Raw genomic sequence first — 18878 nt, forward strand, 5'->3', positions numbered from 1 at the left:
GTGGAGGCAGGCTGCTGGGCAGCTGGGGCTCAGGGTGTCATCTGGCAGGACCTGCTCCGCCGGGATGTGCTGTACTACAAGGGCCGGCTAGACATGGACAGCCTGGAGGTAGTGGACGTGGAGGATGGGAAGGACAGAGACTTCCATGTGAGCGTCAAGAATGCCTTCCGTCTGTACTGTGGTGCCTCGGGGGACAGCCAGCTACTGTGTGCCAGGAAACCAGAGCAGAAGCAGCGCTGGCTGAAGGCCTTTGCCAGGGAGAGGGAGCAGGTGCGGCTGGACCAGGAGACAGGTGGGAGACCCTGCTGGGCCTTGCCTAGCCTCTGGGGCCCACCTGCCAGGTGGTCAGGGACAACTTGACAATGAGACAGCGTCTCAGCCCAGTCTCAGGGCTAGGTGAGGCTCCAGAAGCCTCTTGGTGAACCATGAACCATGGTGAACCAGGTTCTGCTTTCCTCACCCCTCTGGCAGAGCTTTCTCTGGCCAGCCCCACTGCCTGGGTCTACTGGCTTAGGGAGGGTAGGGTGGGGATGCCCCCATGCTAGGACTATCTTTCCATCAGTGCAAGCCCTGGGAGAATATGGGGTGGGGTACTATAGAAACCCCTCCTGGCCTCCAGCTTCATGCTTCAGTCTGGGAGAGACTCTACCCCAGTGGAGAGAAAGCAGCTAGATCCTAGAGAAGTGGGAATGGGGCACAGGATCATGGTAAGAGATGGAGGGGTGACATGGAATCTGTCTTCTCCCTTGGTTGGCAAGACAGGCTGCCTGTGCAGGTCAGGGAGCAAGCCCTGCTGTGCCAGGCTGTCTGAAGTGTGATGGGAATGGGACACTGGGAAGACAGCATCTGGACCCGGAAGCCCTCCAAGGAGGAATATGGGCTGCTGAGGAGTGAGGCGGGAGTCTCACATGTGCTCTTCCATCAGGTTTCTCCATAACTGAACTGCAGAGGAAGCAGGCCATGCTGAACGCCAGCAAGCAGCAGGCCACAGGGAAGCCTAAAGGTAAGTGGGGGCCTTGACCATGTTAGTCTTTGACCTAGCCAGCTAGCCACCTGGGTCCTTGGAGATGCCTACTGCCCTTTGCAGGTCTGAGTTCCCAAAGATGTTAAGGGCCACAGGTGACAGAGCACTGGTGGTCAGTACAGTTCCTGCTCTTGAACTCCCAGAGTGGCACAGGAGTGACAATGCTTACTTCCTCAGGCTGCTGATGGCACTTCATAGCTACCTGGGAAGGAGCTGTCTCCGGGAAGGAGGCAAACATCCCATTCCTTGGATGGGCCCCTGGCCAGCCAGTAGACTGGAGCACATCAGGCCTAGACCATGGGATTGGGGGTCCTGTGTGTTAAGGGTGTCCCTTTGGGAACCAAGTCCTGTGGCCAGACTGCCTCATGGGGAAATCTACAGCAGAGCCCTCAGATAGGCACCTCTGCCTTCCACCCTGTGACCCCTGCTGTCCTCCCTGCCCAGCTGTTGGCAGGCCAGGCTACCTGATCCGCCACAAGCACCCAGCACTGCCTGCCAGCCGGCCTCAACAGCAAGTGTTGGTGTTAGCAGAGCCCAGGCGGAAGCCATCTACCTTCTGGCACAGCATCAGCCGGCTGGCCCCCTTCCGCAAGTAAGCCAGCACCTACCAGACAACCTGATGGCACTTTGTGGACCTGCCTATCTGCAGCCCCAGCCTTCCCTCCCTGAGGCCTACTCTATCTGGCCCTCTGCTTATTTTGCAAACCTGGAAGCGATTAGGGTACAGCACCAGAGCTGAACCAGGTCTGGGCCCGGTCTCTGACCTCTTCCCCACTGCTAGTGCAGTGTTGCATGGGCACCAACACTCGGGACCTGCACAGGGCCTCCAATGATGGTAAGCCTGCAAGCCACAGCTCAGAACCACTGGCCAGGCTGATGTGTACAAGGCTCAGCTGCTCTGGACACTCTTTTGGAAACTTCCTCATCTCCACTCCTGTTTCCTTTGGGCAGGAGACATACTGTGTGGCCATGAACCACCTGCAAAGGCAGGTGTGTGCCCCTCTGCTCTCCATTTGTCCTTTCAGGCTCCCAGCCCTGCTGGTGACACCAGGCCACTTGCAACCCCAGAGAGCAGGAACCAGGAATTCTGCATCCAAATCTTTGGCCCATAGTCGCCCTTATTCCTCCCAGCCCCTCTAGACGCTGCTGGCTGCTGGATATCCTTCACTTATGATATATGCAGTGAGAACAAAATCATACAGCCAGCCATGTACCTGGGCTGGGCTCTGACAGTCCACTGGGTGGCCACACACATACCTGGTTCCTGTTCTTTATGATTTTGTCCTGTTGTTTTAACAATGGCGAAAAGGAATTGTTAATGACACAAGAAAGATTGCCTTACCCTCATGAGCGTGAGAAGCCATAAGGACTGAATTCTATGGCCTAGCGTGGACTGACCCCCTACCCTCAGGTGTGGGGTGTGCAGCCTGGGCCTGCATGTCAGTGTGGAGCCCACAGGATCCAGCAGCATGGACAATCGCTCTTGCACTACACCTTCTCTAAGCCAGAAACCACATTTAATTTTCATAAAGAAATGTGAAAAGTATCGTGGCTACCTGCCAGCTTTCTGTTTTGGGGGGGATGGTGTGTGTGTGTGTGTGTGTGTGGTTCCTCTTCCCCATGCCAGCCATCCCTCCAGGGCCTGGTAACCTGCCTCTGCCCTCAAATTCTCCTCTGATCTCAGCCTGGGGGAAGGGTGCTCACTAGGCCACTGGCTCAGTGCTATAGACACCTAGGGGAGAGGGGAGGACAGCAGTGGAAGGAAAACAGGCCAGGAGCCATGGTATGACAAGTGGGCACACCAACTGCCCTTTTCCACCTCCTAGGAGACTGGTGGTCTGTTCCTAGAGTATCCAGCTGAAACTGGGTTTAAGGGATGGGGGTCACTGAGGTTTACAGGTCTCAGTGTAGCCTCCCTCCCTGCACCATTTGAAAAGACCCTCCCCCCACCCACTCCTGCAACTTACTCCAGCAGCCCATCCTCCAAAGCCAAGTGAGGGCTATACACCATGGCCACTCTCCAGCCCACTGGAACCTCCTGACTTGGGAGAAGCTCCAACAACATGCCAGTCAGGCTGTGACCTCTAACAAAACTCACATGGAAAAATCATGAAAACCAGAATATGCAACACAAGTCAATCTTTATTGAAAACTGCAGTATTAATACATAACAATTCTTGTTACAATAAACGTGCTTTGAAGGATTTTAAATCTGAGCTCATCTACTCATCAGATTGCATAAAAAATTAAAATAGTATGAATTTACACCTAATTGAACTGGCTCAGGATGGGTGGTCCATCCATTCCTTTGTATTGACACATAGGTTCAATGCAGAGGTGAGGGGTGCCTTTTAACACTGGAAGACAATGCTGACTTAAGCTTTAAAAAGTACCAAGAGAACAGTGTAAAAAAAAGTATTTAAAAAAACAAGTAAAAAAAAAAAAAAGAACCCCAAAACAACACCCCCTCCCACCACGCTTTTCCTATCCAGTCACAACACATCAAGCTCCTTGGGGCCTTTCTTCCAAGTAGCTGTTAACAGTACCCTGCTGGGAACCAGGCCACAATCTGGCCCAGCTAGTCTAATCCACTTCCCAGTCTGCATCAGGCCCACCCACTTCCCAGGGAGCTGCCTGCCTGTCATGTAGAACTACTGCGGTCCTGAACAGAAAAGCTGCTTCCATCTCCCCATCCCACCTGACAACTTTTAGTCCCATGTACTCTAATAAGGTTTATTTCACAGGTTTTGTTTTCCAAATGAACAAGAGTGGGAAGAAAGGAATCCTCTAAATCGGGCTGTTCCTACAAAGACCAAGTCCTCCCCTCGGGGTACCACTGCATGACATTTAGAAGGCTCAAACAGGAAGGAGTAGTACACAGCTCAGATGAAGTAACATAGACATGGAAGCGGTGCTCAATCACTAAGCTAGCTGCACTCCTACCTTCCAGAAATTCCTCAGAAAGCACCAGAAAAAAGGACCAGTAGCTGACCCAACTGCTACTGTACCCATGGGAGGTCCTGCACCATCCAGCAGTGCCCAGTGGACAAACCACAGATGTTAGCTGCTGAATGAGAGAAGGTGGCCCCACCATCAGAGTAATACTATATTCCAATGTTCAGAAAGGACAGGCGAGGAAATCTGGACTTCTCTGTAAAGTAGCCTCAGTATTTAAGGCTGGTTATATGCTAGCCTCTCACAACCACAGGCATAGTCACAAAAGCCCACGCCAGGTCAGTGCAACCCAAACTTCCCTAAGAACGAGTTTCATCTCACTGTTGGTCTCCCCCAAGAAACATGCACACTGCTCTAGAGGCATCCTGTCACAGCAGTTGGCATAATCAAATGCAATAAATTGGCTGGGGAAAGGGTGGACACTCAGCAGTCAGGCACCCAATGCAGAGCTGGGGACCGCTCTGTCTGCAGGAAAAGCCTCTACAGAGCATTCAATAAGCCATTGCCCAGAATGGCAATTGGTAGGCCAACAGCCACTCAATGCTTTCAATGTTCTTCAAAGGCAGACAATGAGACAAAGGTTCTGGAAGCACTTCCAAGCCTGTTAGCTAACTGGCCCAGTTCTGAGGCTGGCCTTAGTTCTCAAAAGTCAGGGAGCTTATGGGTGGTTCAACGTTGACTCAGCAACTTAAGTCTCTGCCAACCTTCAAACTGCAAAGGACAGCAGCAGCAGATGAAGACATCGCTCTAGCCTCAGGGAAAAGACAGAATAAACTTAAAAAGACAAAATGCTTAAAAGGAAGTCTGAGTTCACAGGATCAGGTCCTTTGCCTGCCTGTCTGCCTCACCTTCTAAATGAATTTGGCTGAAGGACTCTAGTCAGGAATGTCACACACACTTAATAAAAGCACACTTCCTTGGAATGCTCCACAATTTTCAGAATACCAAATTATGCAGCTGTGTATTAGCATACTGGCCAAGTTCTGTTCCTTAAATTTTACTGAAAGTGAATGCTGTTGAAAATCACAGCCTCCAACCATTTGGTACTACCATATACCCAGAATCTCACCTATAGGTATGATCTACCACCTGCAGATCCACTCACCAGCTGAGGCCGATAGTTTCAAAACAGAAAAGAGTTCCACACAGATGAATTATATATTTGATAGTTGGTCAACTTAATTTCAATGAGAAAAAAGATTTTTAAAAAAGTTACAGGGAAAAGTGTGTGATGCTGATGAAACCAGCAGGACAAGATACAAAACCTTACTTTTGCTCCTGAAAACTCAAGTGCCTGTGGAAACACAGCATGCCAGCCTCAAGCACACCTGAAGACCGAGTAAATTCCTGCCATAGTTGAAAAGTTTTACCCTTTAGAGACAGGGATGCATGTATGTTTCTACTTGTGTGGGGGACTTTTTCATACATACACTAGAATCGTGAGTATGTTCTTCTCCTCTATGGTCATTTACCTGGGAAAGCTACCTTCTTCTGTCTGTTGGGTTCTTGGAACCACCAACACTACAAACTGTCAACCACATAGATGGGGTTATCAACACCGAATGCAAAAATGGACACAAGCTGTGTGTCTAGGGTAAACGTTTGTCCCACACGTGTGCTCTCTTGCTCACTCTTACACACACACACACACACACACACACACACACACAGAATTAAGTGCTCACGAGGTGATTAAAGTACTCATCAGTAAACATTCTGTGTTAATGAATACCAGGAATAAGGAATCTTCGTTTTACACTGATCCATGCAGAAATCTTAAACTTCTTGAAAAATAAAACGTTAAAAAATTGTGAAGAAAATTACTATAAAAATAAGGTTACCAAAGACTCAGTGGCCAGATGATTCACCCTCTTAGCCATGCTGACTGCAAATGAGATGACTTCCACCCCAGCATGGGGGCCCTGACCTAGCTACTAGAGACAAGCACAGAATCCCCTTCCAACCAAAGCCCTTAGAACTTCAATGATGCGATTGAGAAAAATGACACACACACACACACACACACACACACACACACCCCTAACAGACCCAGAGAGGTCCTCATACCCTGCCCTCTGACCCCACCAAACAGAAATACTCTCATAGATTCACATCGGGCATATTCAGGTGAAAAGAACCAATCCAACCCTCTTGATTTCTTATATACATATTCAGATTAGACATTCAGAATCTTTTCCACAATAGATCCTCGCAGGCAAGTGACTTCCAGTATTGCCTGGCCCTCTCCATTCTCCACATCTGCTTGCTGCTGAGTACCTTCAGCTATAGGGAAAAGTGGCAGCAGCAGCTCACATGCCTTCTGGCCATGCTCCCTTTCTAGGAGTCCCCTCCATCTGGTCATAGAAGATAGGTCACCATCAGGTGGATGACCCCGGGACAAGCTACATGTTTCTACATTTTCAGACATAATCACAACCCTGCCTCTCTATAAGAAACATAAGGAACTAAGTTAAAATACAGACATTCTCTTTTAATCAGTCTTAAATATACAATGTTCTCCACAGCACATAGCTGAAATCTCTGCCCTTATCTGTGGCCTGAATACAGCAATGACTATGTGTTTTCAGCTGACTCAATGCTTCTCAAGGGGAAAAAAGGAATGATTTTCTAAGCTAAATAAAGCAGATAACCCCGCCTCCACATGTGGCTATTTCTCTTTGACATCTTCTGACCTAGAAGACAGTTTAGTTAGTTCTACAATGGGCTTTCCCAACAGAGTCACAAAACATCATAGTGGAAACTCAGAGCGCAGAGACACTGCTCTGCTGACACAGCCCACCCCTCACCCCAGCTGTATTGCCACCCAGCTTCCATCTTCCCTGATATGCTTCAGGTTCACCCCCTGGTCCCCAGACCACATCTAAGTGAAAATGGAGGCGAGGGACACTCACTACTGCTGCTCTGGAGCCACCACAGGCTCACTACTCTCTCCCAGTCCCTGCAGCTCCCTCCAGATTCAGGCAGTGCCAAAGGAACAGGTGGCTGAACACAAGAAGTCCACGTCCTTAACTGGCAACCCTCACCAACCCCAAGAGGCTGAAGAATCACCTCTGGTACTTCAGATGCTTTATGAAGACATTCACTTCAACATATATAACTTTAAGACTCAGCTTACGAGAACAGTACTGAATGACATGGGTTGTAAAACACAGTCCATTCCTTTGGGTTTTGCATATGATGGTTTTGCATCAGTCACTGCAGGTAGATTGAGCAAGCTTTGTTTCTGTGTTTGTTTTTATAAACATGCATTCAACTAGATATGATTCAGAATAGATTAATACTCCCTTTTTATCATTACAGTTAGCTAAAAAAATTGCCAGGCAGTCCACAAAACAGGATTTGCTTTAAGACCAACCCACAGAGTTAGTTGGAGACTAGCGGCGCTGGGACCTGCTGGGCCGGGACGCGGTGTTTAGCTAAGTGTCGAGAGCATTAAGAAGAAAGTCCTGGTTGGAGGCACACGGCCTGCAGCACCAGCTGTGGAACTCAATGATGTGACTGCACAGCTCCATCCTCAAATCTGCGGAAGAATGACAAACAGTCAGACAGGCTCTTGGCACCCTGCTCCAAAAACCCCAGAAGGGCAGCAGCTGGCAAAGCTGCTGTAACTGTTTCCCATCCACTTTACTGATAGGAACCCCTACACCCACACCCCAGTTACAACTGGAATCCTAAATCCTGCAGCAAGCAGGGGGATGATGCAAGTCTATCAGGAGGTGAAAGATGCATAGTACAAACAGTTTAATACGGTTTAATACAATTTCCTTCTGTTCTCTGCTTGGGGGGGGTCCCACTAAGAATAAAAGCATAAAGCATGGGGTTGGAGAGATGGCTCAGTGGTTAAGAACACTGAATGCTCTTGCAAAAGAGCCAGGTTCAATTCCCAGCATCCACATGGCAGCTAACAACTGTTTGTAACTCCAGTTCCAGGAGATTCGACACCCTCTTCTGACCTCTGCAGGCATTACAAGGGTGCATCTACCTACTTGCAGGCAAGACACTCATACACATAAAGATAATGAATTTTTTTTTAAGAAAAGCACAAAGCACCAGGCGTGGTGGTGCACATCTTTAATCCCAGCACTTAGGAGGCAGAAGCAGGTGAATCTATGTGAGTTCAAGGCCAACCTGGTCTACCTTCTGAGTTTCAGGACTGTTGGGGCTACAGTGAGTCCAAGGCCAACCTGGTCTACCTAGGGAGTTTCATGACAGCTAGGGCTACAGGGAGACCGTGTCTCAAAAAAAGACAAAAAAAGCAGAAAGTGCTACACTGTTCTAGAAGTTAGAAGCAGGTGTACCTTTCTTGTCAGTGACTGGCTGGCTACTTTTTGTCAACTTGACACAAAACTAGATATACCTGCGGAAAGGGAAGAATCTCAATTAAGGAATCTCCTTCATCAGATTGGTGGGGCATTTTCTTGATTGCTAATTGACACAGGGAAGCCCAGCCAGTGTGGGTGGTGCCATCCCTTGGCAGGTGGGTATAAGAAAGGTAGCTGAGGGGCTGGAAAGATGGCTCAGTGGTTAAGAGCATTGGCTGCTCTTGCAGAGGATCCAGGTTCAGTTCCCAGCACCCACATGGAAGCTAACAATAATCTGTAACTCCAGTTCCAGGGGAGCAACACCCTCTTTTGATCTCCATGAGCACTGCACATCACAAGTGCATTTACAAATATGCAGGTAATACATTCACACATACTTTCTTTCAAGTTGCTTTCAGTCACGGTTTTATCACAGCAACAGAGAAGCAAACTAGGAAAGCCTAAATTCAAGGTTGACGTCCCATTTCCTTAGGGAAATGCATCTCCACCAGGCCCAGTCAGCCTTCACTGGTCACTTACATTAATCTGCAGGGTGATCACCACTGAGGGGGCACATAGCTGTAGGTGGGTGTTCCTGGGGCCCGGTATGTAGGCACAGTGACCGGGTGAGGGGCAACAGGAGTTGGAGAATGAGCAGTCAGCAGGGTACCTGAAAGAAAGAGGAACTCATCACACATAAAGGCATAAAGTGGCCTCTCCAGCAGGGCTCCACCATGAGGCCTCTGAAAAGCATGTGCCTGGCTTCCTTGTGAGGGGGAGGCACATGGGAAGAGGGATGGTCTTGAACCAGAAAAAGGTCACAATTCTGACTAGATTATCTCAAAGAGTTGAAAGATGTTTTGAACACAGTAGGCTTGTTGTGATAGTATGTTTGTGCCTCCCCTTCATAGACCATGCACACTAATTTTAGTGGGTCACATGATAAACTACAAAAAGAAAAAATGAGTATTACTCGCCTTAAAAAGGAAGGAAATTCTGATACATGCATAACAGAGGTGAACTTTGAGGATACTGTGCTAAGTGAAAAAGCCAGTGACGAAAGGACAGTGTATGGTCCCACTTATATGAGGTACTGAAGAGTTGTCAAACTCAGAGACAGAACACAGAATGGTGGCTGCCACACCTAGGGGGAAGGAAAAAGGGAGTTTTTGTTTAATGGGTACAGGAGTTTCAGATTTGCAGGGAAGTTCTGGAGATCTGTTTCACAGCAATGAGAGTACAATTAACATTACTGAACTGTATACTGAAAAGTTTGGGGAGGAGGGGAGACAGTGAAAGGAAGAGAGGAGAGAGGGGATTCTATACTCTGTAAGACTCTAAGTACATTAATAAAACACATTTTTCCTGCAACTACACTCAGCAATGGCTGATCTGAGGATAAGTCACACCTCACACCTGGAGTGGGGGGAACTCCTTGATGCTCACACCCCTGCCTTGGGCCCTCAGGCAAGCAGTCAGTCCACAGCAGTTTTTGCCTTAACAGACAAGTACAGGAAACTCAAATGCAGATTTAAAAAGAAAAAAAACAAAACAAAACCTAGTCATGGACAACTAAGGGACTTTATGTGGCAACAGCCTAAAAGCAGCCACATTCATCCCAAGGCCAAGGTGGAACCTCACCCCTGATCTTCTATGGTCCTTGGAGATGCACCTCAAACCCGCTGCCCTGGTTCAGCAGATAAATGCCAAAGGATTTCTACAAGCAGCTATTCCCTCTATTAACACAATGCCAGCTTTCCTAGACTCACGCAAGCTTCTCCATTTGTGTAACTTAACCTACAAAGACAGGTAGCCCATTAGGAACACAAAATGTACCCCACTGTTCAATGTTTATCTGCTTGCAGAAGGCAGAGCCAGTAAGGAGCATCTGCTACTCCTCATCCCTACTGGACACCTAGCTCACGTAACAAAGTGACTCCATCAGATTCAGCTAGTGCTGTTCAGTTATGCTCCACAATGGAGGTCACTTGGCTCATGGCCTGTTCCTCTATATCCCTTACTCCTGAAAGAAGGGGAAGGAAGGAGGGGTTCTTTCATATAACTGAAGTCATGAGAATCCAGAAACAAGCGTCAGCGCCTTCATGAACTCTCCCCACCTCAGCCAGCTCTCCAGCCACCACAAACACGTACACCAAGAACTAGGACTCACCTGCTGACATGGCCATGGTGGTTCCAGCAACCATGCCCATGGTGACCCCGTTGCCTCTAGGAGGAGGGATGGGAGCAGGGTAGACCGTCGCTGGCATGCCGTTGGGCTGCACCACGGTGGTGTGGTGGATGACATGAGGGGGTGCTGCATACAGCGGCTGTGTGTAGTATGTGCCTTGCTGTGGGGAGAAGAGAGACAACTGCCAAAGGGTCCCAGGGCTATAGCGATCTGATAGAACCAACCCTCCCCACGGTGCAGGGTGTGCCCAAGCATACCTGGGCATACGGGCTCTGCTGGGGGTAGGCACTTCTCACAGGGTACACGGCCGTCTGGTAGGGGTTGGGGGAGGAGGAATATGGTGGCACAGCCCCACTGGTTGGGGAACAGGACACTTTATAAGGTGTGCCAGGAGTGTAGCCTGGAACAAAGAAGTCAAAGGCCTGAGTTCACCTGGCCAGTGCCAGAAAAGGACAAGTATGCAATGAAGAGCCAGGGCTACCTCCAATCACAAACAGTCAAGATGATGCCGCTAGAGCCCTGTCCCTCCTCCAAGACCAGCTTTCAGAACTGTGTGTGCATGTCTGCGTGTTGGGGGATGGGGGCGGGGGTGGGGTGAGTTCTACAGAGCGTATGCTCACAGAAGACTCTGCCCTGTTATGCTAGAACAGAAACCGCTATGGTCTCCCTGGGCTCAATTTAGCAGTAATGATATGTGTTATCTGTTAATCCTGCAATTAAGGTCCAGAAATCCATCTCAAAGAAATAAGCATATACACACAAAAATTTCTCTGTAAGCAAGCTCATCTTAATGCTGCTCACCACCACAAAACCAAAGAAAGAAACCTACTGAACGCCAGGGCCTAGCAAAGCACCTGGGTCAAAGGGGCAGGCTGACTTGCATCAATCCCCAGCAAAATGGCATGAATGATGTTAAGGCAGATTATGAAACAGAAGATAAAGCTACACTAACCACGAGGGGAAGACGACATTCTACAGCCTTACGTGGCTGAGGTGGAACATAATTTAGCTACTTCCAGAAGCTGTACTCTCAGGTGGCAGGGAGAACAAGTAGCCTGATCGCAGCAAAGTGCCTTGTAAAGAGACCTGGGGGCTGTGGGCTTCAAAATTTATCTCCAGAAGTCAAGGGAGAACTCCAAAGGCGCAGGGGGACTAAACATCCAATGAGGAAGCAGCAGAGACAGAGGTCTGCTCTGGGACCAGAAGGCAAGGCTCAGAATTACTGGAACTGGCTCATATGTTCATCAGCAGATGACCACACAACTGTGGTGCATCCAAAAGGGACCAACTGCTGACATACAACACAAGACAAGCCTCAAGATAACTACTAAGTGAACCAGGATACATGCTACAAGCAGCTGACAGGAAACTCCAGAAGAAATCACTGCTAGAAAACCCACAGGTGGTGGCCAGAATAGGGGGTAGGAGTCTTTCCAAAGCAACAACAGACTGGCAGTGGTATGCAACTGCCCAAACACAGCAAACCTGACACTTGAACACTGAAAAGGACAGCTTCCAGTTCTACATCTGCACAAATGCTTTCTGAAATGTCACCCATGACCATCCTTTACATTCCTATTGGTGCAAACTGGAGACACAGAGCACTCAGCTGTCCATGGAGTGTCAGAAGTAACAAGGTCTAAAGCCACAGACATACTCCCATGGCACCCAGCAACACCACCCCAAGTCGCTTCTCCTAGGGGCTACAATGGAACTTTACAAAACATGGTCTCCGGCCTTATTCATGAATGTTCATCAACAGAAGGAGACATTGTGATCCAGCCAGATAAACACTACTTAGCAATTCAAAGCGAAATTATAAATGAATTTCAAACCACAATGGATTTCTTAGGAAGCCACAGAACAGTACAATGAATTACCTCATTTACATATCTAACAACTACCCAGTCCACCAAAAAATCAGGGAGAGGGCAAAGAAGCCTTCTAGAATAATGAGTGTCCCAAATTTTGCTGAGTGACGGCTACATAACACACAAAAAATCAGCTATGGAAATTCATCCAAATGCACACTAAATATGTGTTTGTGCATAAATTATATCTCAAGTTTTCAAACATGAATCAAGGATACAAATATTTTTAAATTTTTCTAATACTATTAGGAATGATTATCTCCTACAACATCCACAAATTTTAATGGTCTTTTTTTTTTTTTTTTTCAATCACAAGAAAGAAATTCTACTTTCCTCTAGGGGGGCTAGGTGAGATCTGCTCATTTATTCTGTCTTGGCTGCAGGCCAATACTGGGGGTCTGTACACTGTGGGCAAGGTCAGCAGACCTCAATGACACACCTTTCCATGTGTTTCTCAGAACACTCCTCCGTGTTCTTACCTTTTAGCATGCCCAGCAGCTGGCCCAATCCTAAAGCACACAGCAGGTACTCAAACCCAGACCTGCCTAAATCTGGAGTCCTGACCTCTTAACTCAAACCAGACAACTGCCAACCTCAGCTAGTTGAAGATGACAAAACATGTTCCTAGGTCTCCCTGTAACATTTGAAATTCATTATGTCTATGTTAACTTTGTTATGTGTACATTAACTCTAAGTATACATACTTAAACATTTGAGTATGTTAACTTTCACTATTAGTGCTTTGCCAAGAGAGCCAAATTTTCCATTTTTGTAGATTTTCCACTTGGTTTTTTTAAAAGCAAATTTAAAGACAAGAGCACATGAAGAGTCTCTTGTCGTAGCTTGGATCCTAAGTGTTCTCAGAAAGACCCATGTTGTGAAGGCCTGGCCTGCAGTGTGGCAATATGGGGTAGTGGAACAGTCAAGAGGTAGCGCCTAGTATTAAGTCTTTTTAAAAACAAATCTTTTATTGAATTTTTGTGTATTTCATACAGAAAATTATCTTTATACTCCCTTCCCCTTTGGCACCCTCCCATATACCCCGCCACTGGAGTTCATACCTTCTGTCATTTGTGTTATCCTACCATGTAAAGTTAGTGTCCCTAGATGGCCCTCAGTGTAAGTTCATCCACTGGGATCTAGTCAGTCTATCTAGAGTACCTCCCTTTAATATCAGCTCATTCTCACCCAGCAGTAATCAGCTGGTAAGAAGTCTTTTAGATCACTGAGAGTAAGTTCTCAAAGGAGACAGTGGGATTCTGGCCCCTTCTCCTTCTCTTTCTTTTGATTCACACCCATGAAGTGAGTTGTTTTGCTCTACCATGTGCTTCTTTCTGCCTAGCCAGAGGCCCAAAGTAATGGCCAAATGACCACAGACTGAGATCTCCAAAACTGTAAGCCCTAACAAATCTTTTCTCTTAGAGAGCTGAATACCTTGGGCATTTGTTATAGTGGTAGAGAGCTAACTTCACAGCTCCCTTCTCTAGCTGATCATCTCCTAGTCTTTACAAAGGATACAAAAGGAAAATGGATAAAGACACGGTAAATGCATTTTGAAACTTAAAAATTTTAAATACATGCAACTTTATTATATGCCAATTAAACCACAACAAATTTTTAAAACATTAAGTATATGAAGACAAGCCAGGAGTGGTGGTACATGCCTTTAATACCAGCACTTAGGAGGCAGAGGCAGGGGGATCTCTGTGGGTTCAAGGCCAGCCTGGTTTACATAGGGAGCTCCAGCCAGCAGGGGCTACAGGGCGACCCTGTCTCAGAAACAAAAACAAACAAACAAAAAACATTAAGTATACAGGAAAAAAAAAAAGCAACGTAGAAGCCATCAAGTTCCAGTTCCACTGATACTGCAAGAAGGCCCAGGACAGTCTTTAACTCCTCCCAAGTAAATGGTTCTCACATGGAGGTATCTCTCACTGGATATATCTGGCCACCAGGTCCAGCTATTGTTTGTTACTGACAGGTCAGGTCCTACCAGAGATAACCTTTACATGAGGTGCTTAACTTTAGAAGGAAACCAGATCACCCACAGCACAACATGTATGGAGGAAAGTAGAACCAGTTCAGGGTGGAGAGCAAAGCTGACTGAAAACAAAGAAACTGTGGGCGATGAGGGTAGGAAAATAAAGCCTTGTCCTGTATAACTCCTCTTCTCCAATCCAGTCCTCCAGGACTTACCATGACCATATTCATGCCAGGCAGTCCTCACCTCACGCTGGTCCCCATCCCATCTAAACCCAGTTTCTGTCCCATCATTTCCAAGGGCCTTAATCGAGTGATCTTGCCAGAGCTGGGCATGGCAGTGTATGTCTGTAACTCAGAAGGCTGAAGCAGGAGGATTGTAGATTTGAGGCCAGCACAGATGCTTTGCATAAACCCAGAAATAAAAAAGGAACATGAGACTCTCTTTAATAAGTGAAGTCACATGAACAAGATACTAAAAATCAAAATATTCAAGTATGTCACACTTTGAGAGCAGATGCTAGGTGTAAATCTGGAATCATTCAGAATTTTTGGTGCTAGCCAGTTTTCATATGGTTCTAAAGAACATAGCTCATTTACTTCAGTGTAAAAAGTCAAAAAAAACAAAACAAAACCCAAAACAAAAAAACCTCATAAAACTCACAATACAGATGACATACCTGAAAACTGGAATACAGAATAATTTTAAAAATGAATATTTTTAGATATAATGACATTATTATATATACTTTTAGAACTACTTCTAAATATCATGAAAATGATGTATGGGAGTTACTTTAAAAGATTACAGGAAAAAGTGGTAGTAATATAGATGAAAATATCAGCTCTGAGCTGCTACCATTCCAAGCCAAGTGACTGCCAGGTGACTGCAAGATGACTGGGACTACACTCTCATAGGCTTGTATACACACTTGAAATTGTTCCTAATAAAAACTCTTTAAGCAGGTGTAACACTATACCTAGATTGTTAGCACTCAGGAGGTTAAGGTAGGAAGCTTGGAGTCTAAGATCAGCTTAGGTACATAGCAAGATCCTGTCTCAAAACAGAAAGGAGAGGCGTGAGGACCAAGGTTCAGTTCCCAGCACCTACATGGCAGCTCACAACTGTAACTCCAGTTCCAGGGAATCCAACTCTTCTTGGCCTCTATGGGTACTGGGCATGTACATAGTGCACGTATATACACGCAGGCCAAACACTCATACACATAAAATAAATAAATAAACACACACACACACACACACACACACACACACACACACACACACACACGGCCAAGAATGTAGCTCAGAGGTAGAACACTTGCCTAACTTGTGCAAGACCCTGGGTTCAATCTCCAGCACTGCAAATAAAAACAAAAAAATAATTTATTTAAAGTCAAAGTTATTTTTTAAGGTTAGGCAGGCTGTTACAAATTTAAGGGAGGCAAAATGTATACATTCAATTTCATAAACATATTCAATATGCATCAAGTAGATCCTGGTTCCAAATATTCAAGACTACTGGCTTGCCTTAAATTTGAATATAAACTATTAAATAAAATGAAGGAAGTGCCATTTCTAAGTGTGACAATTTTCATGCACTGAATCCTCCAACAATCCTGGGGAAAATGGCTGATAGCCCACAATTCTAACCATATCCAGAGACTTATCATGAGAGAAACAGCCAATGAGTGAGTCAATGAGTGAGTGAGCAAGCATACAGAAAGTGTTTTACAGGCAGAAATTCTCTAAATCATGACTCCCTCATGATCTCCCAGGAACCTCTGAAGGAAATCCTCCACAAAAGCAAAGAGGAACCTAAAAGAAGACAAGGACTGAAATAGAGGGAAAAGGCAAAAGCCCCAGAGTGCTGGGAAGAGGCTCCCACCAGGCTGGGGAACAGGTTGGAGGGTGCTTTTGAAGAGGTTCCAATAAAATACAATACCAGAACAGCCTGTGGGCTAGAAACTGCTAAGTTTCATAAAAAATTTACAAAACACAAGCTCAACTATAGTGAGAGAAAGCAAAATCAGTGACTCCTTGGAACCTGGGAGAGTTAGTAATGGACAGAACCAAACTTTTGCCAAAACAGGTATATTCACTACCAACTGTGATGGTGATACACTTTACAGCAGAAAATACCAAACACACACTTTAAATATGTGCAGCTAGGTCCTAAATACCTCAAGAGCACTGCTTTAAAAGCTGTACAATACGAAGATTCTCACAAAAAGGAGAAGGGTGTTGGAACCTATACAGCCCCCAATGAGTAAACACCATGAACAATTGCTGAAGATGTTCCAAAAACAGACTCAAAGACAGGTGGAGGAGAGGAAGCATGTGAGAAGAAGCCAGACAACACCACAAGAGGAGTAGAGTTCTGGAGAGAAAAAGGTTACTATGGGAAAAAGCTAGGGGGTTAAAGTAGAGACACTTGGATTAACTGGGTCTCCCAGAGATAGGATATCATTAAGAAAAAGTTCCTCTGTGTATACCACCCTGGTTTAGGTGGGCAGGAGCACAAACCCGGGACAGAAAACTCTGAAGCAGAAAGACAAAGTCAAAGTTTTCTCTGGGTCTAAGTGTAGGGCAGAAGAGAGGTGGTCATGTTCGACAAAGCAGAACATGAAGGTACAATTTTATGTGTCAAAAGAGGAATTCACAGGAAGGATACTGTTGGCTTCTCTTCTCTGTCCAAGGCAACTGTGTGAGGCTAGTGCTCTGTAAGTCAAAGAACTGTCCCAGAAGACACCTGCCACAGGACAAGCCGAGCCCTTGTCTAAGCACAGGCCAACACCCGCAAAGTAATCACATAATTCTGTCTGAGTAAGTAAGGCCCAAAGAAGCTGACAGCTCACACCAAAGGGTGCAGGCTCACCAGAAGAAATCATACTAAATCAGCTTTGCAATGTAGGCCCAAACTAATTCATTTTCAATTTTAATAGAAATTTCTTAAATCTGAAAATGTTCTTATGCACTTTATACAGAGAACAAGACTTTCTTTTAAAAATATAACCACAGTGTTGTGAAGAGACAATATGGTCTTCAGTTCCTAGAAGTACGTTCTGTCCTAAGAACTGACATCTGCACCACCCAGGGATTGGATGGCAGGCCAGTGGAAAGATCTGAGAAGTGCAGTAAACAAAGCTTTATGCTTTATGTTCATGGGGAACCAAGCTTTGATTACATGAAACAGGTTCATTTATGAAGAATTCCATACCTCCTCCCCCTACATGAGACACATTTGTCAAGAAGCACATACCTGTTTGGAAGGTAGGATTCGCTCCAGGGTACATGTTAGGAGAATAGGCAGGAGCTGCTGCATAGCCCACAGGGAAGCCAGCTAAGGGAAAATACACAGCACAGCAGGGTGTCAGTGAAGAAGTGCAACCACCTGACTACCAGGCCTCCCTGAGATTTACCCTTCTTCCAGTCTCTATAAAGCTTAGAGACCCCTACATCACCATGTGATCAAAAGTTTGTCTCTAGTTATCTTGTTTCCTCACAATTTAGATGAGTCACAAACATAACCCTACCTTTTAGACCTATGATTAAATACTCACATTCTACAACTGGGGGAAAAAAAAAATCAGGCAGAAACTCAAACGGCAGTCCACTGTCTAGCATAGCTGAACCAAAGGGCTGGAGTACAACTTAGTATAAAGTTCATGCTTAGCACGTGAGCCCCTGGGTTCAATCTCAGGGCCAAAATAAACACAGAAGAATAGCTGAGTAAAGCCAGGTTGTGGTGGCATGACTCCTTTAATCCCAGCACTATGGAGGCAGAGGCAGGCAGGTCTCTGTGAGTTCAAGGCCAGCACGGTTTACATAGTGAGCTCCAGGTCAATCAGAGCTACACAGTGCAGCTGTTTCTTTAAAAAGACACAAAAGCACGGTAGCACAGCCTTTAGTCCCAGCAGTCAGTAGGCAAAAGCAGGTGGATCTCTGAGTTCAAGGACAACCTGGCCTACACAGTGAGTTCTAGGCCAGCTGGGGCTACAGGGAGACCCTGTCTCAAAAAACCACCACCACCACCAAAAAAAAAAAAAACCAACCAACCAACCAAACAAACAAAAAAACCCCACAAAAAAGCTAAGTAATAATCTTAAGAGGAAGGAGAGATGAGAGAGGTGGAGGGAAGGGAGGTGAGGAAGGGAAGACTAATCTAAGCTGGAATAAAGAAACCCAAGGCTCCTGGCAGTTTCATAATTTGTGACTCAGCAAGAGTGATGAACATCATGTACTAATGTCCATTATCCTCAGCTGGCTTCACTACAAAGTGGGGAAGAACCAGAATTCAAACTGAGCTTAGACCTAAGACCCTGTTTTGCTGATTCTAGGGGAGTAACAGGTGTTTTAAGGTCACACATTCTCAGTGACTGCAAAGATATAGCCTCACTGTATATTTTCACTTAAAAGTTTTGTTCTCGGTTTTAGGTACTGTCTCAAACAATTCATTTCAGGCTTCTTCATAGTCTATACCCCAGCTTCCTCTATTCAGGATGGCCAGTCAGGAGCCCAGGTTGTCAGTATTATTA

General features: G+C 46.1%; 2 protein-coding genes across 6 annotated transcripts in view; one reads left to right on the forward strand and one right to left on the reverse strand.

Moving 5' to 3' along the window:
- The window catches only part of Arhgef4 (Rho guanine nucleotide exchange factor 4), a 180720-nt gene extending 176491 nt beyond the window's left edge, over positions 1–4229 (forward strand). The window contains 4 exon segments of the mRNA XM_008848268.3: positions 49–292; positions 926–1003; positions 1469–1560; positions 1563–4229. Coding sequence (XP_008846490.3) covers positions 49–292; positions 926–1003; positions 1469–1560; positions 1563–1763 — 615 coding nt within the window. The 3' untranslated portion in view covers positions 1764–4229.
- Fam168b (family with sequence similarity 168 member B) overlaps positions 3149–18878 on the reverse strand; it is a 32541-nt gene continuing 16811 nt past the window's right edge. Inside the window, exons 3-8 of one of the 5 annotated variants that reach the window (XM_017801984.2) lie at positions 17603–17683; positions 15666–15701; positions 10747–10889; positions 10472–10670; positions 8842–8971; positions 3149–7520 (exon numbers count right to left, since the gene is read on the reverse strand). In XM_017801984.2, coding sequence (XP_017657473.1) covers positions 8859–8971; positions 10472–10670; positions 10747–10889; positions 15666–15701; positions 17603–17683 — 572 coding nt within the window. In that variant the 3' untranslated portion in view covers positions 3149–7520; positions 8842–8858. The remainder of the gene's footprint in view (positions 7521–8841; positions 8972–10471; positions 10671–10746; positions 10890–15665; positions 15702–17602; positions 17684–18878) is intronic. The other 4 variants (XM_008848271.3, XM_008848272.3, XM_017801985.2 and 1 more) reach the window with 4 other exon arrangements.

The sequence above is a fragment of the Nannospalax galili genome, unplaced genomic scaffold (genome assembly GCF_000622305.1).
Source record: "Nannospalax galili isolate Female #2095 unplaced genomic scaffold, S.galili_v1.0 scaffold224, whole genome shotgun sequence".
In the NCBI taxonomy this organism is placed as follows: domain Eukaryota; kingdom Metazoa; phylum Chordata; class Mammalia; order Rodentia; family Spalacidae; genus Nannospalax; species Nannospalax galili.